The sequence below is a fragment of the Polyodon spathula genome, chromosome 5 (assembly GCF_017654505.1).
Source record: "Polyodon spathula isolate WHYD16114869_AA chromosome 5, ASM1765450v1, whole genome shotgun sequence".
Taxonomy (NCBI): Eukaryota; Metazoa; Chordata; class Actinopteri; order Acipenseriformes; family Polyodontidae; genus Polyodon; species Polyodon spathula.
Genome location: NC_054538.1, coordinates 28,613,500 through 28,640,817, shown reverse-complemented (window position 1 = coordinate 28,640,817; position 27,318 = coordinate 28,613,500). Strand labels below are relative to the sequence as shown.

At 37.5% G+C, this 27,318-nt stretch overlaps 1 protein-coding gene across 5 annotated transcripts in view; it reads right to left on the bottom strand.

Annotated features, from left to right (window-relative positions):
* The window catches only part of LOC121315801 (tumor protein D53 homolog), a 46,154-nt gene extending 20,132 nt beyond the window's left edge, over positions 1–26,022 (bottom strand). For all 5 annotated transcript variants that reach the window (XM_041250227.1, XM_041250229.1, XM_041250230.1 and 2 more), the window contains exons 1-3: positions 25,890–26,022; positions 11,315–11,430; positions 10,235–10,383 (exon numbers count right to left, since the gene is read on the bottom strand). In XM_041250227.1, coding sequence (XP_041106161.1) covers positions 10,235–10,383; positions 11,315–11,430; positions 25,890–25,908 — 284 coding nt within the window. In that variant the 5' untranslated portion in view covers positions 25,909–26,022. The remainder of the gene's footprint in view (positions 1–10,234; positions 10,384–11,314; positions 11,431–25,889) is intronic.
* Positions 26,023–27,318: the final 1,296 nt, after the last annotated feature.

Genomic DNA, 27,318 nt, shown 5'->3' with positions numbered 1-27,318 from the left:
GTTATTTGCAGACTGTGACCGGGAGTTTCAGGAAAATTACAAATGGTTCACATCTCCTCCGGTATAGCACTTAAGGTCGCTGTGGTAAAACCCATGCTTAAGAAACACAATTTGGACTCTAAAGTCCTCAATAACTATAGGCCAATCTCCAAACTACCACTCTTAGATAAGGTGATAGAGAGAGTTGTTGCAATTCAATTACAAAAATGTCTAACTGTTAATGTTCGTAAAGTTTCAGTCTGGTTTTCATGCCTTGTCCTATCCTCGTTCAAATCTTATCTGTCTGATAGGTTACAGTTTGTCCCTATTGGGGAGGTAAAATCGGCATTATCGGATTGTTGTCTGTGGTGTTCCACAAGGCTCCATTCTAGGTCCCTTGTTGTTTTCATTATATATGCTACCGCTAGGAGACACTATCCGCAGACATCGAGTGAACTGTCATTGCTATGCTGATGATACCCAGCTATATTTGTCCCTAAATCCAGGAATTTCTTCTGCCTGGGTGTTATTAGCTACTTGGCTTACAGATATCAAGTATTGGATGTCACAGAATTTTCTAATGTTGAACTCAGACAAAACAGAGGTTATGCTAGTGGGCTCACAGAACCATCTAAAAGGAAATGTGGGATTACATTAACTTGACCCTTGTAGTCAAAACTTAAACTAGATATTAAGAGTTTGGGGGTCATCTTTGATCCTGGTCATTTGAGACTCTTATTAGGTAAGTTACTAAAGTATCTTTTTACTGTCTGAGAAATACAGCCAAACTTAGATCAATTATTTCTGTATCTGATGCTGAGAGACTAATGCATGACTTTATTTCATCTTAAATTGATTACTGTAATGCACTTTTTTCTGGTGTCCGTAAACATGTGGTATCCCGCTTGCAGCTTGTTCAGAATACCGCCATAGAATTCTGACTAAAGCCAGGAAAAGTGAAATTGTGGCCTCTTTACACTGGCTCCCTGTGCAATATAGAATTCATTTTAAGATGTTGTTGTTAACTTATAATGCCCTGAATGGATTAGCACCTAGTTACTTGCAGGAGTTACTGAACCTGTATCTTCCAAACCGCACTCTGAGATCACAGAATGCGGGCTTCTGGTTATTTCTAGGGTCAACATTTCTGCTATATACTGTACAGTGCTTTGCCATACTTTTGTATAAAAAATGTTATATAAATGCAATAAATAAATCAATAAAAACTGTTCATCCCATCGCCATGAAATAACTCAAGTTATTTCTCTAATATAGCTCTAATATTGTTTTGAATGTGGTGGCTAAAATATGCAGGTTACTGATAATAATTCCTCTGCTGGATCTGTTTTGGGTTTTTTTGTGACCTGTGGTGTGGGGACGGTGGACATAGAATATTACAAATGAATGTCTATGTAGTCTTTTTGGAATAGTCATTGACAAACAGCTTAAATGCTAGCACTGATATAATCTGCGTCAGCTAATCAGCTACTGAATAAAGTACCGGCAGCACTGGTGTTACTTATTACAACTAAAACCTTTCTTTGGGTCAGTGATCTAACAACTCAGCCGGATTGACTTTGGCAGGCTGTCCTAGCATGTGGCAGCCTCTCCATGGCAACAGGGATCTCTCAAAGGAAAGGCTTATTAGAAGGTGCTGTGGAGGAATAAAGGGATGTCCAGCCAAAGAACCTGCCAACAACAACAGTCCTACTGAGTCACACTGAGCTCTGCTATTAAGAGCTGACTGCCTTGCAGTAATTGCTCTGAGAAAAATACACTCATGATGGTAAGCAATGCCAGGACACTGTTGTAAAAGAGTCCTCGTCTCAATGGGTTTTTTCCCAGTTAACCCTATGTCGCCTACTAGGAATTACTATAAATTGTGCATATATCCAACAACTTTCTATTTTTGCGCTTGTAGTTTAATAACCTTAATTCACCATTTAAAACCCTATCAACAGAACGTTATTGAGTAGACCTTTCCAATGACAGCATCTGTTTTGTTGTAGGGTGTTTTATAGTTTTTGTCTTATAAGCATTGTCTCCAAAAAAATATTGAAATATGAAAAATGAATAATATTATTTAAAAAAATGTGCAAATTTTCATATTTTCCCAAACGATATAGAAGAAAGTTAGAGTATATGGGAGATGTGTAATTTTATGAGGATTTCAAATATTTAATCAGAATTGAAATTGCTTGTACAGTTGCAGAGCTACATAAGGTTTTGTAATGCAAAAGACATTTGCATAAAAGAGCCGAAATGGTGGATGTAGAACTGAAAGTGAAACTGAAGAAACCTGGAAATATAATATAGTCCCGTTTGTGATTAAAGTTAATTATTTATGTGTAGAGGTCTCAATATGTATGCCAACCAAAGATGTTGAGTATGTTTATTATTATTATTATTATTATTTTTCTTTCTTTCTTTAAAATAAAAGAAGAAACTTGCGAATACCGTATAGGGTAAAAAAAACAAAAAACAACAAAAAAACAAAAAAACAAACAATAATAAACAGCTAAATAATAAATGTAACGACTATAGCAAAATACTTATCCATTGTTTACTCATACAGAAACAAAGTACACTAATAATAATAAATAAAATAATGACACTGACATGGCAAATATACTAAGTTAGAGGTCAGGCAGATGTCATATTTACTTTCGCCTCCATCCCGAGAAACACTTTCAAATCAGGACACAAAATTAAATAAAAACATAAATAATTAAAAACAACAGTAAAACATTTATAAGAGGGATATCATAGATGTCTTTTCAGTAATTAGTTTTTTGTCTCAGTCGGCATCTGAGGTGCCCTGCAGTTGCACGCAAACACACACAGACACAGAGCGGGGCGAAAAACATTCCAGAAGTAATTTTTAAAAAAACATATATAAAGCTATTTTTTAATAATAACATAAAAAAATAAAAAAGTGACAGGTTAGTCCCAGTTCTTAGCTTTCGGGTGAGTTATAAATCAGCACTTTTAGTCTTGTAGAACGGGAGAGTGTGAATACTAATTTCCACTGAAGTCAGAAAATGGCAGAGTCAAAAATGAAACACAAATAAAAAATGCTGCACCCACCTCAGCCCTAAACCAATTACATGGGGATATTCACCGTAGCTGTAGCTATGGTTAAATGAAAAACACAAGTTAGTTGATTGGACGGCTGAGAGATATTATGTTTCGTCATCGTAACAAAAATTACGAAATTAGAGCGCGTCGGCAGTAAAGGGTTAAAGAATTTAAAAATAAATAAATAAATAAATAAATGATCTGCTTATTATATCAAGTGAAGATCAATCTGCATAGACAATGAGGCTTGTCTTAATCTTTAACTCACTGGCTACTCTGTGAAAAAGATGACATCAGACCCGCGTTCCACATCTGATCAATTGGAAAAGCAGCAGTTGGTTACAGGTGAGTTAGTCAGTGTTGTTTTCATGAACTCAAGACTCATATAAACCACATGCCTTGTCTCTCTTTTCCCAGTAACCAACTGCTGATTTTCAAATGGCTCAGGTGTAAGCTTTTGAAGCGGAAAGGAAGGACACAAGGAAATGCAGCATGGAAATATCCGGAAAATGTGATCAGTAAATGTAGTTCATGAGTGGATTTGGAAGAAAAAAAACACATTTCCCATAATCTTTTAAATACAATTATGTGGGACTGAGGAAGGGTTGAGGCACTGCACATGAAAAGTGTGCTTTTATTTATTTATTTTATTAATCGTTAATTAATTTTATGTTTGTTTATTTTTGTGAATTAGAATCAGACACTTTGTCTGGGACATGCTACCTGCTGTGTTTGGTTGCCGGGAAAAGCAACTGGATCCCTAACCAGCAGGGGGGCATGTCCTGGCAGAGTCTTGTAATAAAAGGAACTGCTGACCTGGGATTCGAAAACGTAACCGGAACAATAAACGAAAAAAAAAATTGTTCATGGAACAGTGTGACAGAGCTTGCTGTTAGATCTCCTTCCCGACCTGTGAGGGCACTGAATAAAGGGAACAGAGTATCCTGGACTGGATGGCTCGACAGGTCATTCCCAGGGCTAGGCGGAAGTCGGCTATCTAATATGGGGACTGAGCTATGATACACTAAATCGCCCGTTTACCAAGGGGTCATAGTTGATGGTATATAAAGGGGATGTAGTGAGGTGATCTGTTCCTTGCTATGGTTACGCTGAAACTGGAAGGACCTGTATTGTCGTGATAGAGAAATGTGAGTGTTTTGTTTGTTTTGTCTGTCTGTCTAAAAACTCTCTGATTGTTCACGGTTCACCAGACTAGACGGCTAACACCATCCGAAGCTGTCGCCTATGGCCAGCACTAAAACCGGACAATATTGCACTACATATTCACCACAAGCACAACAGCACACACTTTGGAGTTGTGACCGTGTTTTGTGTCTAACTGTGTTTGGTACTGTGTTTATTATTTATGGGACTACAACCCTTTGTTATTAATCTGCAATACACATTGTTGTGTATTACAAGCGCCTTATTATTTACTGGTTGGTAATCAGACAGTTGGATTATAAACAAACCATTTCACCAGTACTTTGTTTTCTGTTTGTTTCACTGGATTACTGCACCTGCACCTGCAAAATTAATTTAATATGTTCTGGAATGAAAACGTTTTTTTTTCTCTTTCCATTATTTTCAAACATACACTAACTTGAAAAAAGTCCTCTTCCCATGGTCTTACACGTCAGTGGTCAACGATAAAGCATTAGATCACAGCCAGCTAATGAAATTCAACATTACATTTAGGTTGCTTTTTCGGAGAAGCCAGCGAATTAAATAGTCATCAACCTTGCGGTCAGCTAAATGCTGGATCAACGTACGTGATCAGTCTTGTATTCGCTCAAAATAAACAGGTACTGTTATTAACTTATTAAGTTAAGTACACAAAAAAGCTATAAATGTATGTGTGGAAAGTGAGGTGCTTTGTTAATAAATCAGAGGTTTGCTAGTTATATTCCTGGATATTAAGAGTTAAGACATTTTACCGTTGACTTGAGAAAACAGCAATGTTTATTGTATAAGATCCGTGTACCGGCCAATCGATTTTGCATTCAGAATCGGAAATCGGAAAACCAGAAAATGACTTGTTTTTCTATTTTGGTAAAAACAAAAATCAACCCATTTTTCATTTTCCAATTTCTGAGTTTAAAATACAAAAACGGATTCAGGTTTGTTTTCATATTGGTTTTTACAACAAAATATTTGAAATTAAATTTGTAAGATGCTAACATTTCCTCTCTCCCTTCACCATATTCTGTTACAAAAGGACCCCCTGCAGCATGAAAACACTACACAACATTTAATATCTTTACATTTATTTAGCTCCTTAAAGACCTTTAAAAAAAAGGTCAGGCACAGCCAGCTCTCTGTGTCTCACTGTGATGATGATGCAATAATTTCGCACCTGTTTACCAACGTTATTTATTTATTTATTTAGCAGTTGTTACAAAATACTGTATTACAATACAGCTGTAGGTCCTCTTGAGTTAATATAATAATCATCCTTGTATCACTCAGGTATAATGCATTATAATAATACTAAATAATAAGCCTTCATATCCAGGTACGGTTCTTAATATTTATATCCGGCTTTATAAATTAACTTTATAAACTTAACTGGATTATATTATCATAGCACATTTGTCCAGGGCGCTCACATATGTTTAGCACTCCCCTTTCATGGGTATCCAATTTGTTTCACTTGGGGGGGGGGGGGGGGGGGGGGTGCATCTGTAGATACAGATATCAATATATAGATGGAGAAAACGTCATAACACCGGGGCACACTCGATACGAGTAGAGCACAGCTTAGTACTTTTTTTTTTTAATGGTCTATTATTTATTTTTGTATTACAGATTATTTCATTTCGAATACTTTGTCGCAAAAAGCAATATGAAAAATGGGAAAACAAGCCTGAATCCGTTTTTGTATTTTAAACTCAGAAATTGAAAAATGAAAAACAAGTCGTTTTCTGGTTTTCCGATTTCTGATTCTGAATGCATGAACGATTGGCTGGAATGTACACGGACCGTATAACAAATTAATTTTGTTGTATTCCTAATCATTTATTGATTCAAGATTTAATTGTTCACTATTTCTTTTTCGTTGTTATAGCCAAAAGTTACACATGTGTAAATGCTACATTTGTTGTATATCTTACTGTTAAATGTGCATACTGATGATAACAATGTTCCTTAATAATAAAGAGTGTTCATATGTAATTGATTACCTGGAGGGTATCTTTTCTGCATATCTTCTGTTTAATACAGAGTAGCTATGCAATAAGAAATATGTAGGTTAAGGTAAATATACAGTGCTTTTGAAGAGATGTTTGTCACAAAAATGCTTTTTTGGTATTACCTTTCAAATTTACTGCCGATGTGTGAGCCGTGAATTTATTTGTATTTTTTTTAACATTAAACACCACAAAGCTAAAAGGTGGAACAGAACAGAGAAAAATAAAAGCAAGTGGCATATCTCATTAGCTGCTGAACTTATTTCAGACATACATCGCATTAGGTTATTACATTTAATGTAAGGACGCTAACCCAACGAGATTGTTGGGAAATATCGTTGTTTCGAATTGTTTAAAAAAATTGTAAACTTGAACTGAGGTAAAAGAAAGTTACAACAGAGAAAAGAAAAAAAAAAAACATGCGGACTGCTGCCACTTTTTTCTAAGGCAACATAGGTGTTGTTGTTTCTATGGACAGGAAGTAAGTGCATTTATTGATACAGATAACTTGTCACACAATTTTCCCTTACAGTGCCAAGCTATCCGGAGTTAACTGTAATTCTGCTTTTTCGTTTAATTCGAGAAAATGAAGACCTATGAACACTATTACAATAGCCAACTTGGATTCGGTTCGAATCTCTGCTGCTGACACACCTCCTTGCTGCAGGCGAGGCCAGGTTCGTCCATGCTACCCTGGACAACAAACCGATCACTACAGAATCAAAGAAACGTAACCCTTCGACCACTGTGTGCGGAACTGGGGTTGGGGGATTGTAATTTGCTGATTTGGAGCTGGGATTAGTTTAGGGATTTTAAATCCCGCAAGTATAGCGAGGTCTCACAGCAACCATTTGTTTGTAGTTTTGTTTTCACAGTGTTTTTGTTTTGCTTTTTTGTATTTCATTTTCTGTTCATTTTACACTGTGTATTGTCACCCGTGCCTTACCATTACTGGATAATGTCCAGGGTTGGTTGATTGTGTAAATAAATCCTGCGCTCATGTGATACGTGTCAACGCCACCTCTGTGTCTCTCCCATCTGTCAGCCTACCCTTCCCTTCTACAGGTACCGTTAGAAAAAATGGCAATACATGTAAGCTAAGATTTACTGAAAAGCTCTAAAAGAACAGGCTGTGCCCAAATACTTAAAGACACAGCAGCATGGGGCAAACTTAACAGATAAAAACTGCAACCAACTCAACAGCTCCCTCAGGGGAGAAAAAGAATGGCACTGCCATTAAATAAAAAACGAGAACTCCTAAAAATTATGTTGGTAATCGCAAGATTAATCACAATACATTTTTTTAATCACTTGACAGACACATACCTTGGAAAATGTGTATAATGTGCTGCAGAAATGATGAAGCACAGAGGATTTTACCAGGTCCAATGAATAGACCATGTAAGTGTTATTGACACTTCTTGTGACCATGCAGCAATTCTATTTCTTGCTGCGCCACTTGTTTGTCTGAAATGCATCCGCAAAGTGGCGCCCCTCATGCCGTGACTTTATGTTTTAGATGTCACAGGACACTAGAGAATGGACCTTAGGAGATGTGGACCAAGATAAAATAAAACTGAATAGAGTACGAATTAAGGAATTATACTGTATGTCAACGCTTATAAACCCAAGTTCACTGCAGTACAGAAATAAAAACCTTTCATCGAGCAATCTCATCCTTCTTATCTCTTCTGCTGGATGACAGATTTGACAATTACATTCCCAGATTACCAGAGGGGTCCTACGCAAAAAACACTCACTATCACATAATAGCCGTATCCCCTCAACTCAATACTACACTACCATCATGACAGTAAAAATTGACATAATGAAGCATTCTTACCTTTGTATAATAAGATAGTAGATGTGTCAGCTGCACGAAGAGCACAGAGCGTGGTTTTCGCTAACTCTATATTTGTGGGCCATTATTATGATTTATTGTATTATGATTTATGTAAATATATATGATGATGAAAAGCCATGTTTTGTATTTTATTATTGTATGGCAGGATGAGCAAGGTGCCGTCCGCCATGTTATTTTGTGTTTATTTAAGAAATCCCTTGTGAGACTGCGTGACTGTCAGCTACTGATTATTTAGCTAGCTGACAGTCACGCATCCTTATTTAACTCGTGCAGGCCATGGCTGAGGGGTAATAAGATAATTACTAGCTAGTTAACCCCTCGGCCATAATATAAAAGACCTGCTGTTTGGCTGCACAGTAGTTGAGAGTGTCAGAGGCGAGACAAGAGATGTGAGTCTGGAGAAATATAACAATTACTATACATTTAAAATACACTTGTTTATTGTTTTGTGTTCTATTTTGGCCCTTGTGCCGTTTGTTTTGTTTTATTATTTAATAAAAGCACTAAGCGTCTCAGTTTTGCCACGCCAATCCTTGTTTTGGTTTCATTTCCCTGGTCTGACGCCACCCCTGCAGCCATCCTTTTCACAAGAATTTTATTTATTTTTTCTATGGGTAAATATCGGCACTTTCTTGCTATGCACCGTGATGCAGGACATCTGCTAGGAAATCGAGGCTGTCCCGACCATATAGGTACTGTTGGCATGTATGGAATACTGTAATAATAATGTCAATCTAGTTGAATAATTTCATAGAACGTTATAATAATATAGAAAGATGTTTTCATTATGCCCACAATATTATAGTATTGAGTTTGTGAAAGCATTTGAAAGAAAGGCTATGTAAACGTGACCATAGTCCTAATGTAATATTTTATTTATTTTTCCCTTTCAATACAATCTCTGGCACACTTGGCATTGTGCATATTTTAGAAACGTTCATTATTGTTTTTTTTATTATTTTTTATTCGTTCATTAATTGGTTTCTACTTTCATTAAACTATATCCCCTAAAAAAAAAAAAGAGACATACTAAAACTCTAAATCACTAGTCAATCAGAACATGGTAGGTCAAGCTGGTAATTATATATCGTTCCTTGCTATCTGTGAAAGAAAATCAATGAGTTCTGGTGATAAATCTCCCTCCTGACCTGTTAGGGCGCTAAAGAACCGGAGGAGAAGTATCTGGAAGGGCTGGCCTGACAGTTCGTTTCCAGGACCGGGAAGTCGGTCAGCCTGGAAAGAAGCGAGACTCTGTTGTAAGACTGTATTGACCTGAAAGGTAAATGAGGGGCAGCTGCAAGTAATAAGGCAGCTGCAACCGTTTACCTAGATGTCATGCGGGAGTACATATAGGGGCCAGGGTCTTTTCCTTCATTTGGGTTGAACGGTGGGAGAGAGAAAGACTGAGAGAGGAGCTCTCAGAGTGAAAACGAAAGTGTTATACGTGTTGTGTGTTATTTCTGTCTGTCCGTAATTGTCTGTTCTTTGTCGCAGTTAAAGCACTCCTCTGGAGCTGTCGCAACGAAAGCACTATCTGGAGCACCACTGCACAGAGCACCTGCACGTTTGCATTCACCCAGGACTGGTGACCGTGCCTTTGTTTGTGTTCAGGACTGTGCCTTGTTTGTCATCATCCCTGTGTTTTACACATTGTTGTGCATTGCCGGAGATTTATTATTTGACGGTCACCAGTCCTGGAAAAAGACACAATAAACACTTGTTCACCGAATCACCGTTGTCAGGTTATCACTCCTGCACCGCATCACCACTACACCTGTTCCCCTTACCAGCCACTTTGCCACACTATTGTATTCAACTCACTTTTTCTGCTGCACTGACAGCTTGTCCTGCAGACTCTCTAAATCCCCACTACCAGTGCCTCAGCAACTTGTTTTAGGGTGTAAAAGTCTTTCCACCCTTCCAATGACAATTGGCCTACAATCTGCCTTCTTGTCCTCACATATTTCATCTCATTATTGAAATAACTAACCATTCACAATAATTAATGCTCAGTCAGCATTGGTATTTTAACTTCTCTTTATATTTTGGTATTGTTGTTGGTTTTGCTATTATGAAATCCTAAGAGATAATAATGTCAGCTGCATGTAAAAAGTTCTGTACTTACGCTATGGAGGTCTGCATTTCATGCCAGCTTTTACTAAAGTTCTGTCTGAATTCACTTAGTGGGTTAAGTCCGAGTTTCTGTTTTAACTCAGCGTGGTGCTTCTCTTTGGTAGCCAGAACCTGTCTCAATGTGGCGATTTCCTCTTCTAGCTAGGAAGGAAAGAGCAGATGGGTTAAGCTGAAAGAATATAACCAACTGTTAAGACTACTAATTTACTGACATTAGGAATACTGAATAAGATACTGAACTGACCAAATATAGAGTCAGCTTAAAGTACAGCTCCTTACAACAATTGGCAAGTTTAAAAATGCTCAATGAAAATGATTTTTTCAGTTGTATAGACATCAGCCTCTTTAGCTTTTAATGCAAGCTATTTCAACAGAAAGTTGAATTAAGCTGCAATGCCTACAGCACAAAAATACTGAAAAATATGAGACATAATGATAAAGGCACATATTGTGCCCTTTAACAATACAGGGAGAACACGGCTATAGAATTTAATATAACAAACTGGGCGAGGGATATAACATAGTCTCAATGATTCCACAAATGGAAATGTAGAGAAATTATACTGTAGTAACTGCACTTATTATATACTCTTCTTAGCCATGTTCTTGTCAAAATAGCACTCACTTTTATAGACAGCTTGAGCATTTAATTAAACCTGAAAATCAGGATACTGTACAAAGAGCTAAAAAAAAAAAAATGCAATTGTGTTTTAATTCTACCTTCATTTTTAAAGACAGAGTGTTAGAAATAACTTTGAAACACAAGTGAATTATGCAGTTAATAACAGTTAACAATTCTAAATTAAAAAAAGGGGTAAATGTTTTGAAAATAACCTTTTGTGAAATATACCAAGTTTAAAATTGTTAAAATATGTAAATATTCATGAGTAAAGCATATATGCATACTAAACCCAGTTCTTCTCTGGGGCTAGTATTATTATTACTCTAGAAATATTTCTGATATCATTATATTAATTTAAAAAAGAAATCTAATTTCGACCATTTATAGCAAAATCCTTCTTTTTCTCTCAATGCCTCCCCTCCCCACAGTATACCAAAGTTCACCACATACCTTGTCTAGCTCTACTTGCATCTCTTCTCTTTCTTCATCAGAAACACTGTTGCTCAGGTCAACCTCTGCTACAATGTCTTCATCTACTTCTTGCAGAGGTTGTGTCTCCAGCAGACCTAAATAAAAAATATAAACACCTTGTGACCCAAAACATTTAATCACAAAGTCACTCTTCATCAGGAAATGTAATTCCATAAAGAGATGCTACATATTGCATACCATTTTTTATTTATTTATTTTTTTTTTTTAAATATAGCGTGCACCCTGTGTATAGCATGCAAGACAGAGCTACATTCAGTTACAGAGTACATCTATTGGATAATGCGTATCGCTTGCATGCTACACTGTCAACCAGGGGTGAAATTCTGCCGGTACTCACTGGTACTCAGTAGCAGAACTTATTGTTATGCCGGTACCAGGACTTATTTGATTTGCTTTTCATCCAAAGCGGATACCTTCTATCCACTCACACAGTCCACTAGCACAAAGTTTCTCAAATGCGCTTTCATTCAGCACAGTTTGTGCTGCTTGCATTCTGTTTCCTCATACTGCTTTTGTTTCTGTTAGCTGCTATTGGCCACCATTAATGTCAAAATAATCACTGCATGTTGATTGGCCGAGCTTTCATTTTAATCAGATTTAATTTTGGCATGAGTCACAATCTCGGCCCATTTCGCTTTGTGTCACTTTGTGTTGTTGATCAATGAGAGAAGACCTTAGCAGTGCAACGTGAAAACAGAGAAATGGAGTAATCTGGATTATTATGAAGTAATAATAATTTTCTTTAGTGAGATGGACAAACTATCTGAAATATTTTCAACGAACATTGCTGCACATGAATTTGAAGGCAAACAGCCACATCAGTGATCTCCGAAAATTACATAGTTGATAAATATTAGAAATTATTATCATAACATGTTTTGCCTTGCACCGATCTACCATATTGCCAGAATTTGCATGACAGTTTATAAAATGGCTTTTATACTGTTTCTACCTGGAAAATCTTTTTATGGAATAGATCATGGTAATTAATCTACGCAGAAACACAAGAGAAACACACAGAATATATTATTGTAGGTAAAGTAATAAGTAAAAAATACATAAAAGAAACAGGCATGTTCAGGTCCTGTTGTAGGTGAGTACCCATGGTCTGGAAAGTATGGAGATGATTGCTGAGAATACTATGGAGGTCTTCACGGGTCCAAATTAATCAACGCGACCTGGCCACGATGCGACAATTATTTACCCGACCCAACCCTGCCCGAAAAAAGTGTAACGCTTTTCCTTTCCCCAGCTTAGTATATACACTGACTAGATACAATATTATAGCAGTTTTCTGTTTTTTTTTCCAGTCAACCTGGAAATCTGGCTGAAATACAGACAGTGTTTATTCCATCATGAACCTACCCGGCGGACTGTACAATTAAATATATAATATGTTTGTGTAAAATCAACTGTTTCTCCCTTTGTTGTATGGCTTCAATCTGACAAGCAACACACTCAAACACTCTCCCTCCCACACACAGACGAAAAGCAGCAGCTCACTGAAGCGCTCTCAAATTAAAAATACATTTAATTACAAGTCACGTCCCCAATGGACACTATTAGCAGCAAATGCACTTATCATGTTGGTACCTCATGACCATTAGAATCGTTGATTCAGTACTGGGAATCAGAGATTTCTTTTACTGGGGAGTATTGTGATATTTTGTACTCTACATGGCGAGTACGATGTGAAAGTAGTTTTGTTATTAATTTCCTTATTAATTTCCTTATCCAATTCCTTATTCATGATCTTATTCATTTCCTTATTCATGTTCTTACTCATCTGCATAGCTAAATAGATAATTTAACTGAGAGTGTGGATCGGGCACTCAGAGGGGGTGATGTAAGGATACGTGCAAAGTGATTTGCGGGTTCAAAACACCCAAGATGTTTAGCAGCCGTAAACTGCTAAACAAATTTACACTTTGCCATCATTAATCCATTAAAATTATATTGAAATGCACTGAAATGAAGTCAAGAGCATGGAATTGGGCGGGATCTGGTACTAAGCGATACTAAAACTTGACACCTCTTCTTACAAGGCGCTTTAGCATACAAGACAATCAAATCACATTACTTGCTGGATAGTAAACAGTTTAAACTAGTTTTGACAGTTGCAAGTTAATGTTTTTTTTTTTCTCTTCCCCTTTTCTCTTGGTCAGAGGGAAATGAGTCATAACAATTATTTAGCATTCTCACAAACTGATCTCTGCACAGGCCATTCTAGCATAATTTAATAAAACACCGACACAAGGGTGAGCCGTCAATCACCTTTTGACAAGTCAAAGGAAATTTGGTTGAACTGTCAATCATGAGCAGTGGGCCCCTTTAAGGAGTGGCTTCGAGATGAGCTAACCAGTGTTTAAGAATGTTGCATGATGTTAAACACCGCCCATGAATTCAACCAATTCGACCAAGATGGGTCGCGGCTTAATTAAAAAAGACTGGGACCAGCAAAGAAGAGAAGTGGTTCTGAGGTCTGAAATGAAATGGAAGCTCAGCTGTTTCTGAAGCTAGGAGAAAGCAATGTGAAAGTGCGCTGGAGATATGGGAGAATCTATGGTCTGAAGACTGGTGAAAATCATGTTCTGAGAAGGCTGAAATCAGCTTTGAACATGGTCCTAGCTCTTTGCTCTAAGAAAGTGTCTTTGTTTCTTTCTATGCCGCTGCACAAAACAAACTGAAGCATAGCCAGCAGCTGGGCCTAAGGTCACATACTAGCCACACTCTTTAAACTGTGAGTTTACCTCTAATCAACTGAACTATTTCCAGTCAGAAACCTTCCAACAAGTTGAAGATAATGTTGCAAGACTATTGGAAATCAACAAGCTATGTCCTTTGGAAATAACTATAGTTTGCTGAGAGCCGACGCAACACAATCCTACGACAAGAATGACTGTCTCTGTTACTTTCAGTAAACTTCAGATCCAGAGAAAGAAGCTGCAGTGTTCATCACCAAAGAAGATTAACTCTTTTGTTGAAAATCGATATTTTCAACTTATAAATATTAAACAATTTATGACTCAAGGAATTAACTGTAGCAAGATAGTGGATACATTGTTCTATGAATAGAATATAACTTCCTGTTTTAGAGTATGTAGGAAATGTATTTTGTTTGTTGAAATGTTTAACTCAAAGGACTTACCTCAAATGAAAAGAATTTGATCATTGCCCCAGTAATTGATATTGATAACATATTGCTTATTTTGTTAGATCACGTCTAAACTAATTTAACACGGTAAAACTAATTTTATAAATTAGTTATTGGAATGTTGGATTCCGTTCTGAATGGGAAGTTGTAATGATCAATTACAACGAGAAACGAGTACTGAAAATACTATGCAAAGTAGACACTTTGTGATCAGCCATAATTGATATTAGTATATTAACCATGTATGCTAATAATGTTATAATCGTTTGACTAAGAAATCAATGAATTGTAAACTATTGTAAAAGCAAGTAATTAAGAGCTGTATACAAGCACACACCTACAGAGACCTGTCATTGGCTTCAGGGTGGCTGCTGTGGTATACTTCCTGATGCAGTGACACATGGCTCTTGTTGAGCTGAGATAGGAACACGTTCGGAGGAGAAGGGCAAGACAAAGAAGACCCTGCATATTCAATCCCTGGGTCATTTTGTTTCGGGTGACGGAGGATGCGCTGCTAAAGCGTTACGGTCTCACTCTGCAGGTCAGCCTTGACCTAACAGCTGAATTGAAGGATGAGCTTGACCGCAGCATCAGTGTAGGGACCACTATCCTTCACCGCAGTTGGAATGTCTGGAAGGATAGCCCAATCCACCAGGCCAATACGTATCATTTCCTAAGGATACTAGCATAACTGATGTTGGTCAAGGCTTTTCCAAACAACTCTGTTTCAGGCTGAATGACCTCAGCTGTAAGGACTCTCAGCTCCTTCTCAAAAAACTTTTCTTTTCAGTGCACCAAGAAGATTTTGCTGCCCTTCCTCTGGCATTTGTTTTGGTTTGTATTTTCGTGCTCCACAAAACGTCATACAGCGACTACTGCTCTCTGTACTCCTAACTCGACTAAATAGATAGATGCGCTCATTGAGAACCTCATTATCATAATTGCGGATCATTATTTGTGCGTGTTGAGTAATTTGCATTGCTGTTAAGCTTACATAGGGTGCGGTGCAAAATAACTGCCTGGCCGCAATGCAATCTGAATTTTGCATCTGCAATTATCTGCACTGCGCCTATACTTATAGCACCCCTAGAATGTCAATGACAAAGAATGATGGCAAAATGCAAATTTCATATCGGGTGCAGAATGCCAGGTGTACACCATTCTTTACATACGCCGTATTTTTAGCGGCCGGTAAAATCAGACTTTAATTCAGATGCTAAACACGAGTTACGGCAGCATTATGGGGGGTTTGCACCCAAAAATCACTTTGCGTGTATCCTTACATCACCCCCTAAATGTTGAAATTGCAACAGAATCTACACAAATAGATTAAATATGTTAATATCAGCTTTTTGTCAGTTTTTTTGTTTTATTTTGACGTAATGGCCACCGAACACTTGTAACATATAAAATAAGAATGCACCTTCATGTGATTTTCTTCAAGAAGATGGTGAAGGTGTGATTAAGGTGTATTACTGTACTGTACAACCCCACTGTCAGCAAACCTTGCTCTTTATATTATTATTATTCTCTTTATTGCTCCAAACTTCAGAAATATTCCAAATTAAATGATTGAATTTTCTTTTCTATTACAGCTATTATTTAATTTGATTTACAAAAAATGACAGTATGGCCTTAACAGTGGGTAGGACCATGCACTGTACCTCTTGTACATTGTTTGAGCGAAAAAAAAAAGGCTTGTCTTTTCCAGTGTGTGCTTTGTGTCACTGTGGCAGGTCTGTTGCTTGTCACAATAAAGATGAAGTTTGACCATGACCTGCTTTCAGAACTCTGTCCTGGATTAAATGTTGAAATACTGTTTTAGTATAAACACATACCTGAGCACTTATATTTTTCTGGAGCTTATTTAATGATTATGTCTGACCTTTGAATCAACTGAAGTTATGTTTCATTCAGTAAGTCAGTAAATTGTCTGAATCTACATTGCATTGTATTGTACTTTTTGAAAGCTGATTTATAAGAAAAAATTGTACCTGGGTGCGTAATGAGGCCTGAGACACAGCCAAGTGATTTCAACCACCAGACTAGTGGGTTCTCTCAGAACAACCACACTCTTTAACCCCTTGACTGCCACCCCTTATATTATTTTTCCGTTTAAGGCCTAAAAGTGAATTGATTTATTTTACACTAACATTTATTACTAATTAACACCTACAGCAACTAGGATTGTCAGTGTGTTTCATCTCTGTGCGGCGTTTCACGAAGTTAATCGCTGTCAGTTTAAGACACTTGCTTCCGTAATAGTACAGTATGAATGGCTATGGATAAAAATCACTTCAGAATCCCCCCTCCCAACGACATATGAGTTTTAATCCACCTTAAAACCATTTTTCAAGTTAAATAAAACAATGAATTAAAGTTCATTGATGGGAAATAAATACATTTTAAAGGAGGGTAGAAAATATTTTTGCATTACTTAAGGAGGACCTACCTGGCACATTCAGCAGCAGTCATATGGTTAAGTGTATTCATGACATATAAAATGGTCTGTAAAATACCACAAAAAAGATGCACGTTTTATTCACTCGGGGTTGGGTGTTCGGTGAGTGGAGAACGGGATAGGAGATGGAGTTAGTAATTGCAATCATAATAATATTAGGAAAATATCTGCTCACCGTATTTTTGTTTAGTATTAGTCCGTTTTGTTTGTGTCTTTGTTTTGGCTGCATGTGCTGTGTCCTTGTGTTTCTGTTTATTACCACTGTTTATTTTCTGTTCTGTTTATTTATTAAATGCTGAGCAAAAGCATTCGCTCAGCTCAACCAAACTCCACCTCTCTGTTTATTTTCCTGTTTCTGGTCTGATGCCACCCACACCGGCCGTCTTTGTGACATCCTCTTAACAGTGTGTGTGTGTGTATGGTGTGTAGATAAGTGGAAATCCTCAGTTAAATGCATGAAACTCTGAGGCACTGACACAACAAAATGTGAAAAAAGTTTAAGGGGGTGTAGACATTTTGTATAGACACTGTGTGTGTGTGTGTGTGTGTGTATCTATATATATATATATATAGTGATTATATATATATATATATATGATATATATCTATATATTATATATATATATATACTTGACTGAAGATGAGGCTAATGTAATTTTCTTATAGTACTTAGCCTCAGAGCAGGGGAACAAATGTGTCATGGTCACTTAGGTGAAGAGATGCTCTTTTTGTAATGTCTGTTTTTTGGTTAACGTTACAACAGCAGGGGTAATAACAGTTAAATTACACGTCAAACAGAGCAGTTTCCTATGAGAATATAGAATGTAGTGTGATGCAAAGTGTTATTAGTAATACAAAAAAATAATCTGGTTTCTGGTTACATAAGCAATGGATTAATGGACTGTGATATGAAACATGTGATTAGATAACTACTGTCAAGGCCAGATGGGGTAGAAACTCTGCCTTTAAAGTATACCACTTTCAGTCTCACTGGCACCAAAAAATTAGTTTAATTAATTATACTGTAAGTGGGGAACATGTCACTGCATTAAAAATATATGGTACTTCATATTCCCAAGTACAATAGACAGTGTCTTTCAGAAGTGTCCAGGGGAACAGATACTGTAGTTTTTCAGTTATGCTAGGCTGGAATTAGAACAGCAGAAGTGTACGCCCATTTAATGAACTGAAAAATGATGCCTCCCTCAAGCAACTGGCTGAAATATTTGTGTGTCTCAGATTCAAAACTGATTTGTGTACTCTGGGCCTTTTAACTGGTGCACCCAAAGCATACAAAAAAAAAAAAAAAAAAAAAAAATTCAGACTGTTTTGTGTTTCTTTTTCAATTTCAGAAAGCTGACATCCCGTGATGAAAGCATAACCGTCTTTCTTGTGCACCTCACTGATTGCTTCAAATATACAGGGTATTATAAAATTTTATTTTTTTACTTTCATTGCAAGATTTCATCATCCCCCTTTCTTTTATACAGGGCTAACCATTAAACAACAATAAAGCATTCTACAGTACGGCAGGCTGACACTGTCCCAACTCGGAAATGAAAAAGAATGTATATAAAATACCACAGACCTATATGCCATATGACGATTTAGTTTTTTATGTTTTTCTTTATTTTATTTTAATTGACAGTGACTAAAGGGCACATAAGGACCTTTTTATTTTATTGTGTTACATGTTCCCATGTGTTGCTACAACTGCTTACATAAGGTATGTGTATTGTTTTATTGTTTTTTACATTTTGACCATTTTTTTAAATCTTTTAAATTGCATTCCCTGCCTCAAGGTGGCTTCCCATGTACCCACACTGTCCTCTCAGAACAACATTTCCCATCCTCCTCCTGCTCACATATGTAACTGAAATGGCTTTACCAGTGAGCAGGAGGATGATGGGAAATGTAGTTCTGAGAGGTCCATACGGGTATATGGGAAGCCATCTTGAGGCAGGGAATGCAAATAAAAAGTTTTAAAAAGTGGTCTAACAAGGCAGATGATGTACGAAGCCTTCGGTGTGGGACTTTTAGCTCACTGACGCGCTGATATGGCAGTTAGTTCAACTCTCTTATTCAATGCAATAAGTACAGAGGAGAAATACGTAGTTACGACAAATCTTCTCATCTTTTCCTGTATAAGCTCCTGAGAAACCTCTCTTTTTGGCAACTACGAGCATTAGTAAATCTCATCTTTTTAACGTGTACACAGCAGTGTTACACATGACATTGACATGTTGTATATATATATATATATATATATATATATATATATATATATATATATATATATATATATATATATATAGATTACACAGTACTGTGCAAAAGGTTTAGGCAGGTATGAAAAAAATGCTGTAAAGTAAGAATGCTTTCAAAAATAGACATGTTAATAGATTACATTTATCAATTAACTAAATGCAAAGTGAGTGAACAGAAGAAAAATCTACATCAAATCCATATTTGGTGTGACCACCCTTTGCCTTCAAAACAGCATCAATTCTTCTAGGTACACTTGCACAAAGTCAGGGATTTTGTAGGCATATAGTCAGGTGTATGATTAAACAATTATACCAAACAGGTGCTAATGATCATCAATTCAATATGTAGATTGAAACAATCATTAACTGAAACAGAAACAGTTGTGTAGGAGGAATAAAACTGGGTGAGGACCAGCCAAACTCAGCTAACAAGGTGAGGTTGCTGAAGTTTACTGTCAAAAGTCATACACCATGGCAAGACTGAGCACAGCAACAAGACACAAGGTAGTTATACTGCATCAGCAAGGTCTCTCCCAGGCAGAAATTTCAAGGCAGACAGGGGTTTCCAGATGTGCTGTCCAAGCTCTTTTGAAGAAGCACAAAGAAACAGGCAACGTTGAGGACCGTAGACGCAGTAGTCGGCCAAGGAAACTTACTGCAGCAAATGAAAGACACATCATGCTTACTTCCCTTTGCAATCGGAAGATGTCCAGCAGTGCCATCAGCTCAGAATTGGCAGAAAACAGTAGGACCCTGGTACACCCATCTACTGTCTGGAGAAGTCTGGTCAGAAGTGGCCTTCATGGAAGACTTGCGGCCAAAAAGCCATATCTCCGACGTGGAAACAAGGCTAAGTGACTCAACTATGCACGAAAACACAGGAACTGGGGTGCAGCAAAATGGCAGCAGGTGCTCTGGACAGTCAAAATTTGTCTGCAGGCAACAGTGAAGCACGGTAGTGGTTCCTTGCAAGTTTGGGACTGCATTTCTGCAAATGGAGTTGGGGATTTGGTCAGAATTAATGGTCTCCTCAATGCTGAGATGTACAGGCAGATACTTATCCATCATGCAATACCATCAGGGAGGCATCTGATTGGCCTCATTGGCCAAATTTATTCTGCAGCATGACAACGACCCCAAACATACAGCGAAAGTCATTAAGAACTATCTTCAGCGTAAAGAAGAACAAGGAGTCCTGGAAGTGATGGCATGACCCCCACAGAGCCCTGATCTCAACATCATCGAGTCTGTCTGCGATTACATGAAGAGAGAGAAGCAACTGAGGCTGCCTAAATCCACAGAAGAACTGTGGTTAGTTCTCCAAGATGTTTGGGCCAACCTACCTTCGTCGTCTCTTCAACCAAAAAAAAAGCCAGGACCATGCGAAGAAAACGCTTCAGAGCATCTAGAACAACACTTAGTGGCCGGGGCAGATGTGTATCACCAATGTAAAAATGTCGTGCAAACCATACGAGTCGGACGAACAATGCGGTTGGACGATCACCAACCTACTATACCAAATTTTATTGCTGGTCACACCAAATATTGATTTGATGTAGATTTTTCTTCTGTTCACTCACTTTGCATTTTGTTAATTGAAAAATATAAACTATTAACATGTTTATTTTTGAAAGCATTCTTACTTTACAGCATTTTTTCACACCTGCCTAAAACTTTTGCACAGTACTGTATATATATATATATATAATATGTAAAGTGTTGGTCCCATGTTTCATGAGCTGAAATAAAACATCCCAGAAATTTTCCATATGCACAAAAAGCTTATTTCTCTCAAATTCTGTGCACAAGTTTGTTTACATCCCTGTTAATGAGCATTTCTTCTTTGCCAAGATAATCCATCCACCTGACAGGTGTGGCATATCAGGAAGCTGATTAAACAGCAAGATCATTACACAGGCGCACCTTGTGCTTGGGACAATAAAAGGCCACTCTAAAATGTGCAGTTTTGTCACACAACACAATGCCACAGATGTCTCAAGTTTTGCGGGAGCGTGCAATTGGCATGCTTACTGCAGGAATGTCCACCAGAGCTGTTGCCAGAGAATTCAGCGTTCATTTCTCTACCATAAGCCACCTCCAACGTTGTTTTAGAGAATTTGGCAGTACGTCCAATCGGCCTCACAACCGCAGACCACGTGTAATCACGGCAGCCCAGGACCTCCACATCCGGCTTCTTCACCTGCGGGATCATCTGAGACCAGCCACTCGGACAGCTGATGAAACTGTGGGTTTGCACAACCAAAGAATTTCTGCACAAACTGTCAGAAACCATATCAGGGAAGCTCATCTGCGTGCTCGTCATCTTCACCAAGGTCTTGACCTGACTGCAGTTCAGCACATTGGAGAAGTGTGCTCTTCACGGATGAATCCCAGTTTCAACTGTACTGGGCAGATGGCAGACAGCATGTATGGCGTCGTGTGGGCGAGCGTTGTCAACGTTGTGAACAGAGTGCCCCATGGTGGCGCTGGGGTTATGGTATGGGCAAGCATAAGCTACGGACAACGAACACAATTACATTTTATCGATGGCAATTTGAATACCGTGACCAGATCCTGATGCCCACTGTTGTGCCATTCATCCGCCGCCATCACCTCGTGTTTCAGCATGATAATGCACGGCTCCATGTTGCAAGGATCTGTACACAATTCCTGGAAGCTGAAAATGTCTCAGTTCTTCCATGGCCTGCATACTCACCAGACATGTCACTCATTGAGCATGTTTGGGATGCTCTGGATTGACATGTACGACAGCATGTTCCAGTTCCCGCCAATATCCAGCAACTTCACACAGCAATTGAAGAGGAGAAGGACAACATTCAACAGGTCACAATCAACAGCGGGATCAACTCAGTGTAAAGGTGATGAGTCATGCTGCATGAGGCAAATGGTGGTCACACCAGATACTGACTGGTTTTCTGATCCACGCCTCTACCTTTTTAAGGGATCTGTGACCAACAGATGCATATCTGTATTCCCAGTCATGTGAAATCCATAGATTAGGGCCTAATGAATTTATTTCAGTTGACTGATTTCCTTATATGAACTGTAACACAGTCAAATCTTTGAAATTGTTGCATGCTGCGTTTATATTTTTGTTCAGTGTATATATACACATATTTCCCACTGGGGGTGAAATCCCCTGAGATGGGGATAAGGTGGAGGTGTCATGCAGATATAAATGTGTTCATTGTACTTAATATTTTACTTCCATAATATGCTTGCAATGAAACTGCATTATTCAAATCCTTAGCTATTCTAACCACCTCTTTTTGTACTGAATCATTCCATTGATGGGTTCTGATAGTGCCATAACAGAAGCACTGGTCAATAAAATATTTGTGTTAAATAACTACAGGTAATAAATAAGATGCTGTCTATCATACATTAATCCTGAGGATTTATACCAAGAAAGTGTCCTCACTGGCTTGGATCTGTAATTATGCTACTAGGCAACCGATTTCTCAAGACAAACAAGACCCATCATTTAAGGGACAAATAATAAAACCCACTGACTATTAATAGAACATGCACAATTATGCATTCATTCAATTTAGTTGTATCATGTAAAGGAAAACAGAAGGCAACATACACTGATGATATGCTGGACTACAGCAGTCTCCCTATTAATCTTACAGACTGACTCCCTCATAAGTCACTTAATCATACATATATTCATTCATTTTTTTAAGTGAAGAAGCAAGAATATAATTATAACTTAGCCACTTGATTACCGGAAACTGCACCTCCCTTCCCAAATCATAAAAAAATGCTTTACTCAAGCAAATTCAAATAATGATTGCTAAAGGTGGCTGTCCCATAGTTTGGTCATATATTGTCTAGGGTATTCCTCCTGCTTTTCCCAAGTAGACGGTTAGTCCAGATGATGAAAGGGCCTAATTTATGTTTAATACCGGCAGTGCTGGAAGGATAGTAAATTGCTGCCCACGACTCTTGAGGTAAATGTGAGGGATAACTAATTAACAGCAAGCTACCGGAATACCATGCCATTATGTCAGTGGCATTTTCCTGGTGTGTCAATCAGCACAATTAAAAAGTTCCTGTTGCTGACTGATACTCATAAAGCCTAAAGGGGTGGGATGGAGCACCTGTTTAGGGAGAAGCTTCTCCCAGTCTGAAACCGAGGCTGTTTAACATCATTGTTTCTTTTTGCATGTTTTTTCTAGTTTGCTTAATCTTGTGATTCCTGCCCACTGTGTTACAGTTGTTAAGCAGCATACCTGGGGACATTTTGTAATGATAATACAATTGGGCATTGGAGCTGTCAACTCTCCCTTAATTGCCGGGACTATTCTGTTTTTTGAACACTTCTCCCAGACAACCCTTGGGACAGATTTCTCCCATATTTTGCTCAAAACTCTACTGTTAAACCCCTTGATGTTAACAAACCTTTAATTTCTGCAAAAGTCATGTACGGTGTGTGGTTTCTGCTATCACCATCTCTACTGAGCAGGGTTTAGGACCCAGGGGAGCCCTGTGGTAGGCCTCCATTCAGTGTGTGAGGCAAGCTCACATACTTGCCAACCTATGATGACTTTGCATGAGATAAGTCCTCCCGGTAAAATAAATAAAATAAAATATTGATGAAAATTTCCAGTTTCTTGGACAACAACATATTCTTACATAATCCTAAGCAACGTTAGAAAAAGGCATATTTTCTGTAAATTATGCAAGACTGATTTTAATGGTGGGACAAGGGAGCAAGAATGATGTCTGTGGTAAGCATAAAAGACCACAAGAACACCAAAAAGCTAGTGAAGCTCAGAAAAACAGTGCTTCAATTAATAACATCCTATGAGTGTCTCAGTAAGCATCATGAATGGAATGGATCAAATTACTATGCAAAGTGAGTCTGCTTCCATCCCTGAACAACCAGTCCTAAGCAAATCATGGAAGACCAGCATGGAAGAGATTACAGCAGTGTGATATGGTTGATCATGTAAAATGCTTCTAATATGACTAAGTTGAGCAAAAGCTGTGCTGCCAACACATTTTCCTGAAACATAGAGGCACAGATGGAATAGATTCAAATGATAGGTTGCTAAGTCATCAGGTGGAAGTGAGGGTTTCATAAGTGCAACTGGTATCTGTTCAGAATATGGGTAAAGTGCTTTAAAATACATGGAATTTCATATCCAGGCTGTGTGCAAGTCAAATTCAGTCAAGGTTGTCTTTTGCGTGCTATTACTATGTTTCACAATTCAATCAATCAATCAATCGTTATTTATATAGCACCTTTCACAGTGGACCACCATCACAAAGCGCTTTACAAGACAGTGAGGAACAATGCATAATACATGGCTAGGATGTGAATTCTAAACATTGTGGATGTGTGTATCATACAGAATCATACAAATAAGATGGAGTGAAAAACCTGAAATAGCAATTTAGACAACAGATAATTACAGATATCAGGCTTAGTCTTGAGAGTTTAGTTGAAGCGAGCGACTGTGGGAGCTGCACGCACTAAAGCTGGGAGAGAGTCCAGAGAGTCTGGCCCATGAAGCTAAAAGAGCTAAAATTCAAGCTCTTAAATTAAAACAAAATCTGAAAACTGGCCTTAAGCAGGCATGGACACGTGACTTTAAAAAGTTATAGGAGCACAACTCAATCCTTTTTCTGTCAATTTTCAGGAATTTAAGGGTGTTCTTTGGAACATCTGGCAAAACCTGGGCCATGGCATGGTATCTGATTGATTTAATAAACAGGTACCTGTATGCAAATACTGTTATTCCATCATTGGTCAATACCAGCATATGCAAATATGTTGCATTAGTCTATGATACAAAGTCATACAAAATGCAATACTGCTAGTCACAAGATGGGATAAGCCACATGACAAAACCTGGCACCCACATTTCCTTCGAATACCATGCTTTTAGCCAGTGTCAGAAAACAAACGACGGGGGGATGGGTTAAAAAAAAAAAAAAAGTCACACAAAAAGTCAGGAGAACATGATCACATTCCTACAGATTTAAGTTGTTTAATTGGTTAAAATGTCCTAATTCGTTTAAGATGAACAGAACTGGATTTGTTCTCAGTATGTTCCCGTTGCACGAGACCCCTCCAATTAAAAAAGAAAAGAAAACGCAAAGCAAAGCAAAAAATCTGCTGAATCATTAGAATATCTTAAGCGTCTTTGCATTAATTTGTAAGAGAACAAAACGTCATTTGAAATGTACTGACTTACACAAGAAGAAACAACTGGCATCTATGAAATACTGTATATGAACACAAAAACACAATGCCATAATATACCAAATATTTATTTAAGTGAAATAATACAAATACAGCAAAACAATGTGGTTTTAGCGTGTAGGTTATAACAACCTACGACAAAGTAAATGAAATTCGTACACCGGTAACCGCAGGTAGAAAACAAGAACACGGCAACTTGTATGTCACCATAATAATGTATCAAATCAGACGATGTAAAAACTACACTTATGTCTAAACATTACCTAGTTAACATTGAGAGCTGGAGCCAGCAAACAAGTAGGTGGAAATATGTTGGTGGAAATATGTTACTGTAAACTTGACATGCTAGCACAACAGCAATAAAAAAAAAAAAAAGTTTATTTAAAACATTTTGAATTTGTAACGCATCTTACCCTGTTGCCTGGCCTCCATCTCAGTGTTTTCCCAGTGTATGGTTCCTGTTATTAGATAAATGTTGTTCCTTTTTCTGCAGATATATTGAAACGAATCCTTCTAGCAGCTGTCCCCAGCCTCTATCCCTGACTCCTGTTTACTTCTGAGTTGTCATTCACGTGACCGCCCCTAGTGGGTGGATCTACAGACTGCATCAACAAACCAGAAACAAGCAATGCAAAGAAGTCACGCTCATGCAAGATTGCAATAACCGTTTGAATTAGGCACTGTACTTTATCAAAGAAAATTGTCCGTCTAGTAGCTGCAGTGAAATAGATTTTTATCCTTGAGTTATTTATGTATTTATTTGTATGAAGTTTTAATTATTTAGGAAAATTATGTATTTAAAAGGGTTATTTTTTAACCTATTGTATGGAATAATTATTGGATATGATTTTTTTTATTTATTTTTTACTTTTAAGTATTAGTACCCTACTCATTTCTATAAATATTGTATATTGAATAATTAACCCAGCAATCCACATAAATAAAGTTTAATGTGTGTGTGTGTGTGTGTGTGTGTGTGTGTGTGTGTGTGTGTGTGTGTATATATATATATATATATATATATATATATATATATATATATATATATATATATATATATTATGCTAAATGCTTACATGATTATTTTATTTAATTTACAGGCTTGAGTGAAGGATGAAGAAGAACATAATGGTTACACGGGATATACAGCCAGTGATTGTAATGCATGGTGTTTAATAATAACTGATGTATACAGGTTTAACCTATCATTAATGTCATTCAAGCAGCTGAACCTTTCAACTGATGCTATCTTGAGGTTTAATTATACAAACAAACAACATTAGCTGTTTTGACATTTGCACTATAAACCGCCCAGACCGATAGACTTTCCACATAAACTGTTTATGTACAATACATACACTGTAGAATGCCATTTACGTTGCTGGGTCAACAGCAAAAAACTTTGCTGAACACTACAAAGAGCAGGACCATGTAAGGGAGTGGTGGACAACTGAAATGAATGTAAGGGCAATTTATTGGGTAATTTATTATATTGCCACTTATTAAAAATGATGGTTACGCTTACTATCTATTGCATATTATAAACCACACAGATCGTCTCAGCATATCAGGATCCATGTAGAGCAGTCATTATCCCACAGCCACTGTATGGACAAACACAAGTTATCTTGAATGTCACTTTAAACAGTACATTCCATTTCCAAGATATGTTACACAATTTAAAAATGCTGTTATACACAAAACATGTATTTTGTTTTTAACAGCCTTAACATCCTTTGCAGTGGTCATTACTTAGAGATAATTACCACTATTGATTATCTAGCAGTTAATGACAAAAAACAGAAAAGATGAGTCACCATTTTGAATCACCTAAACATGGTG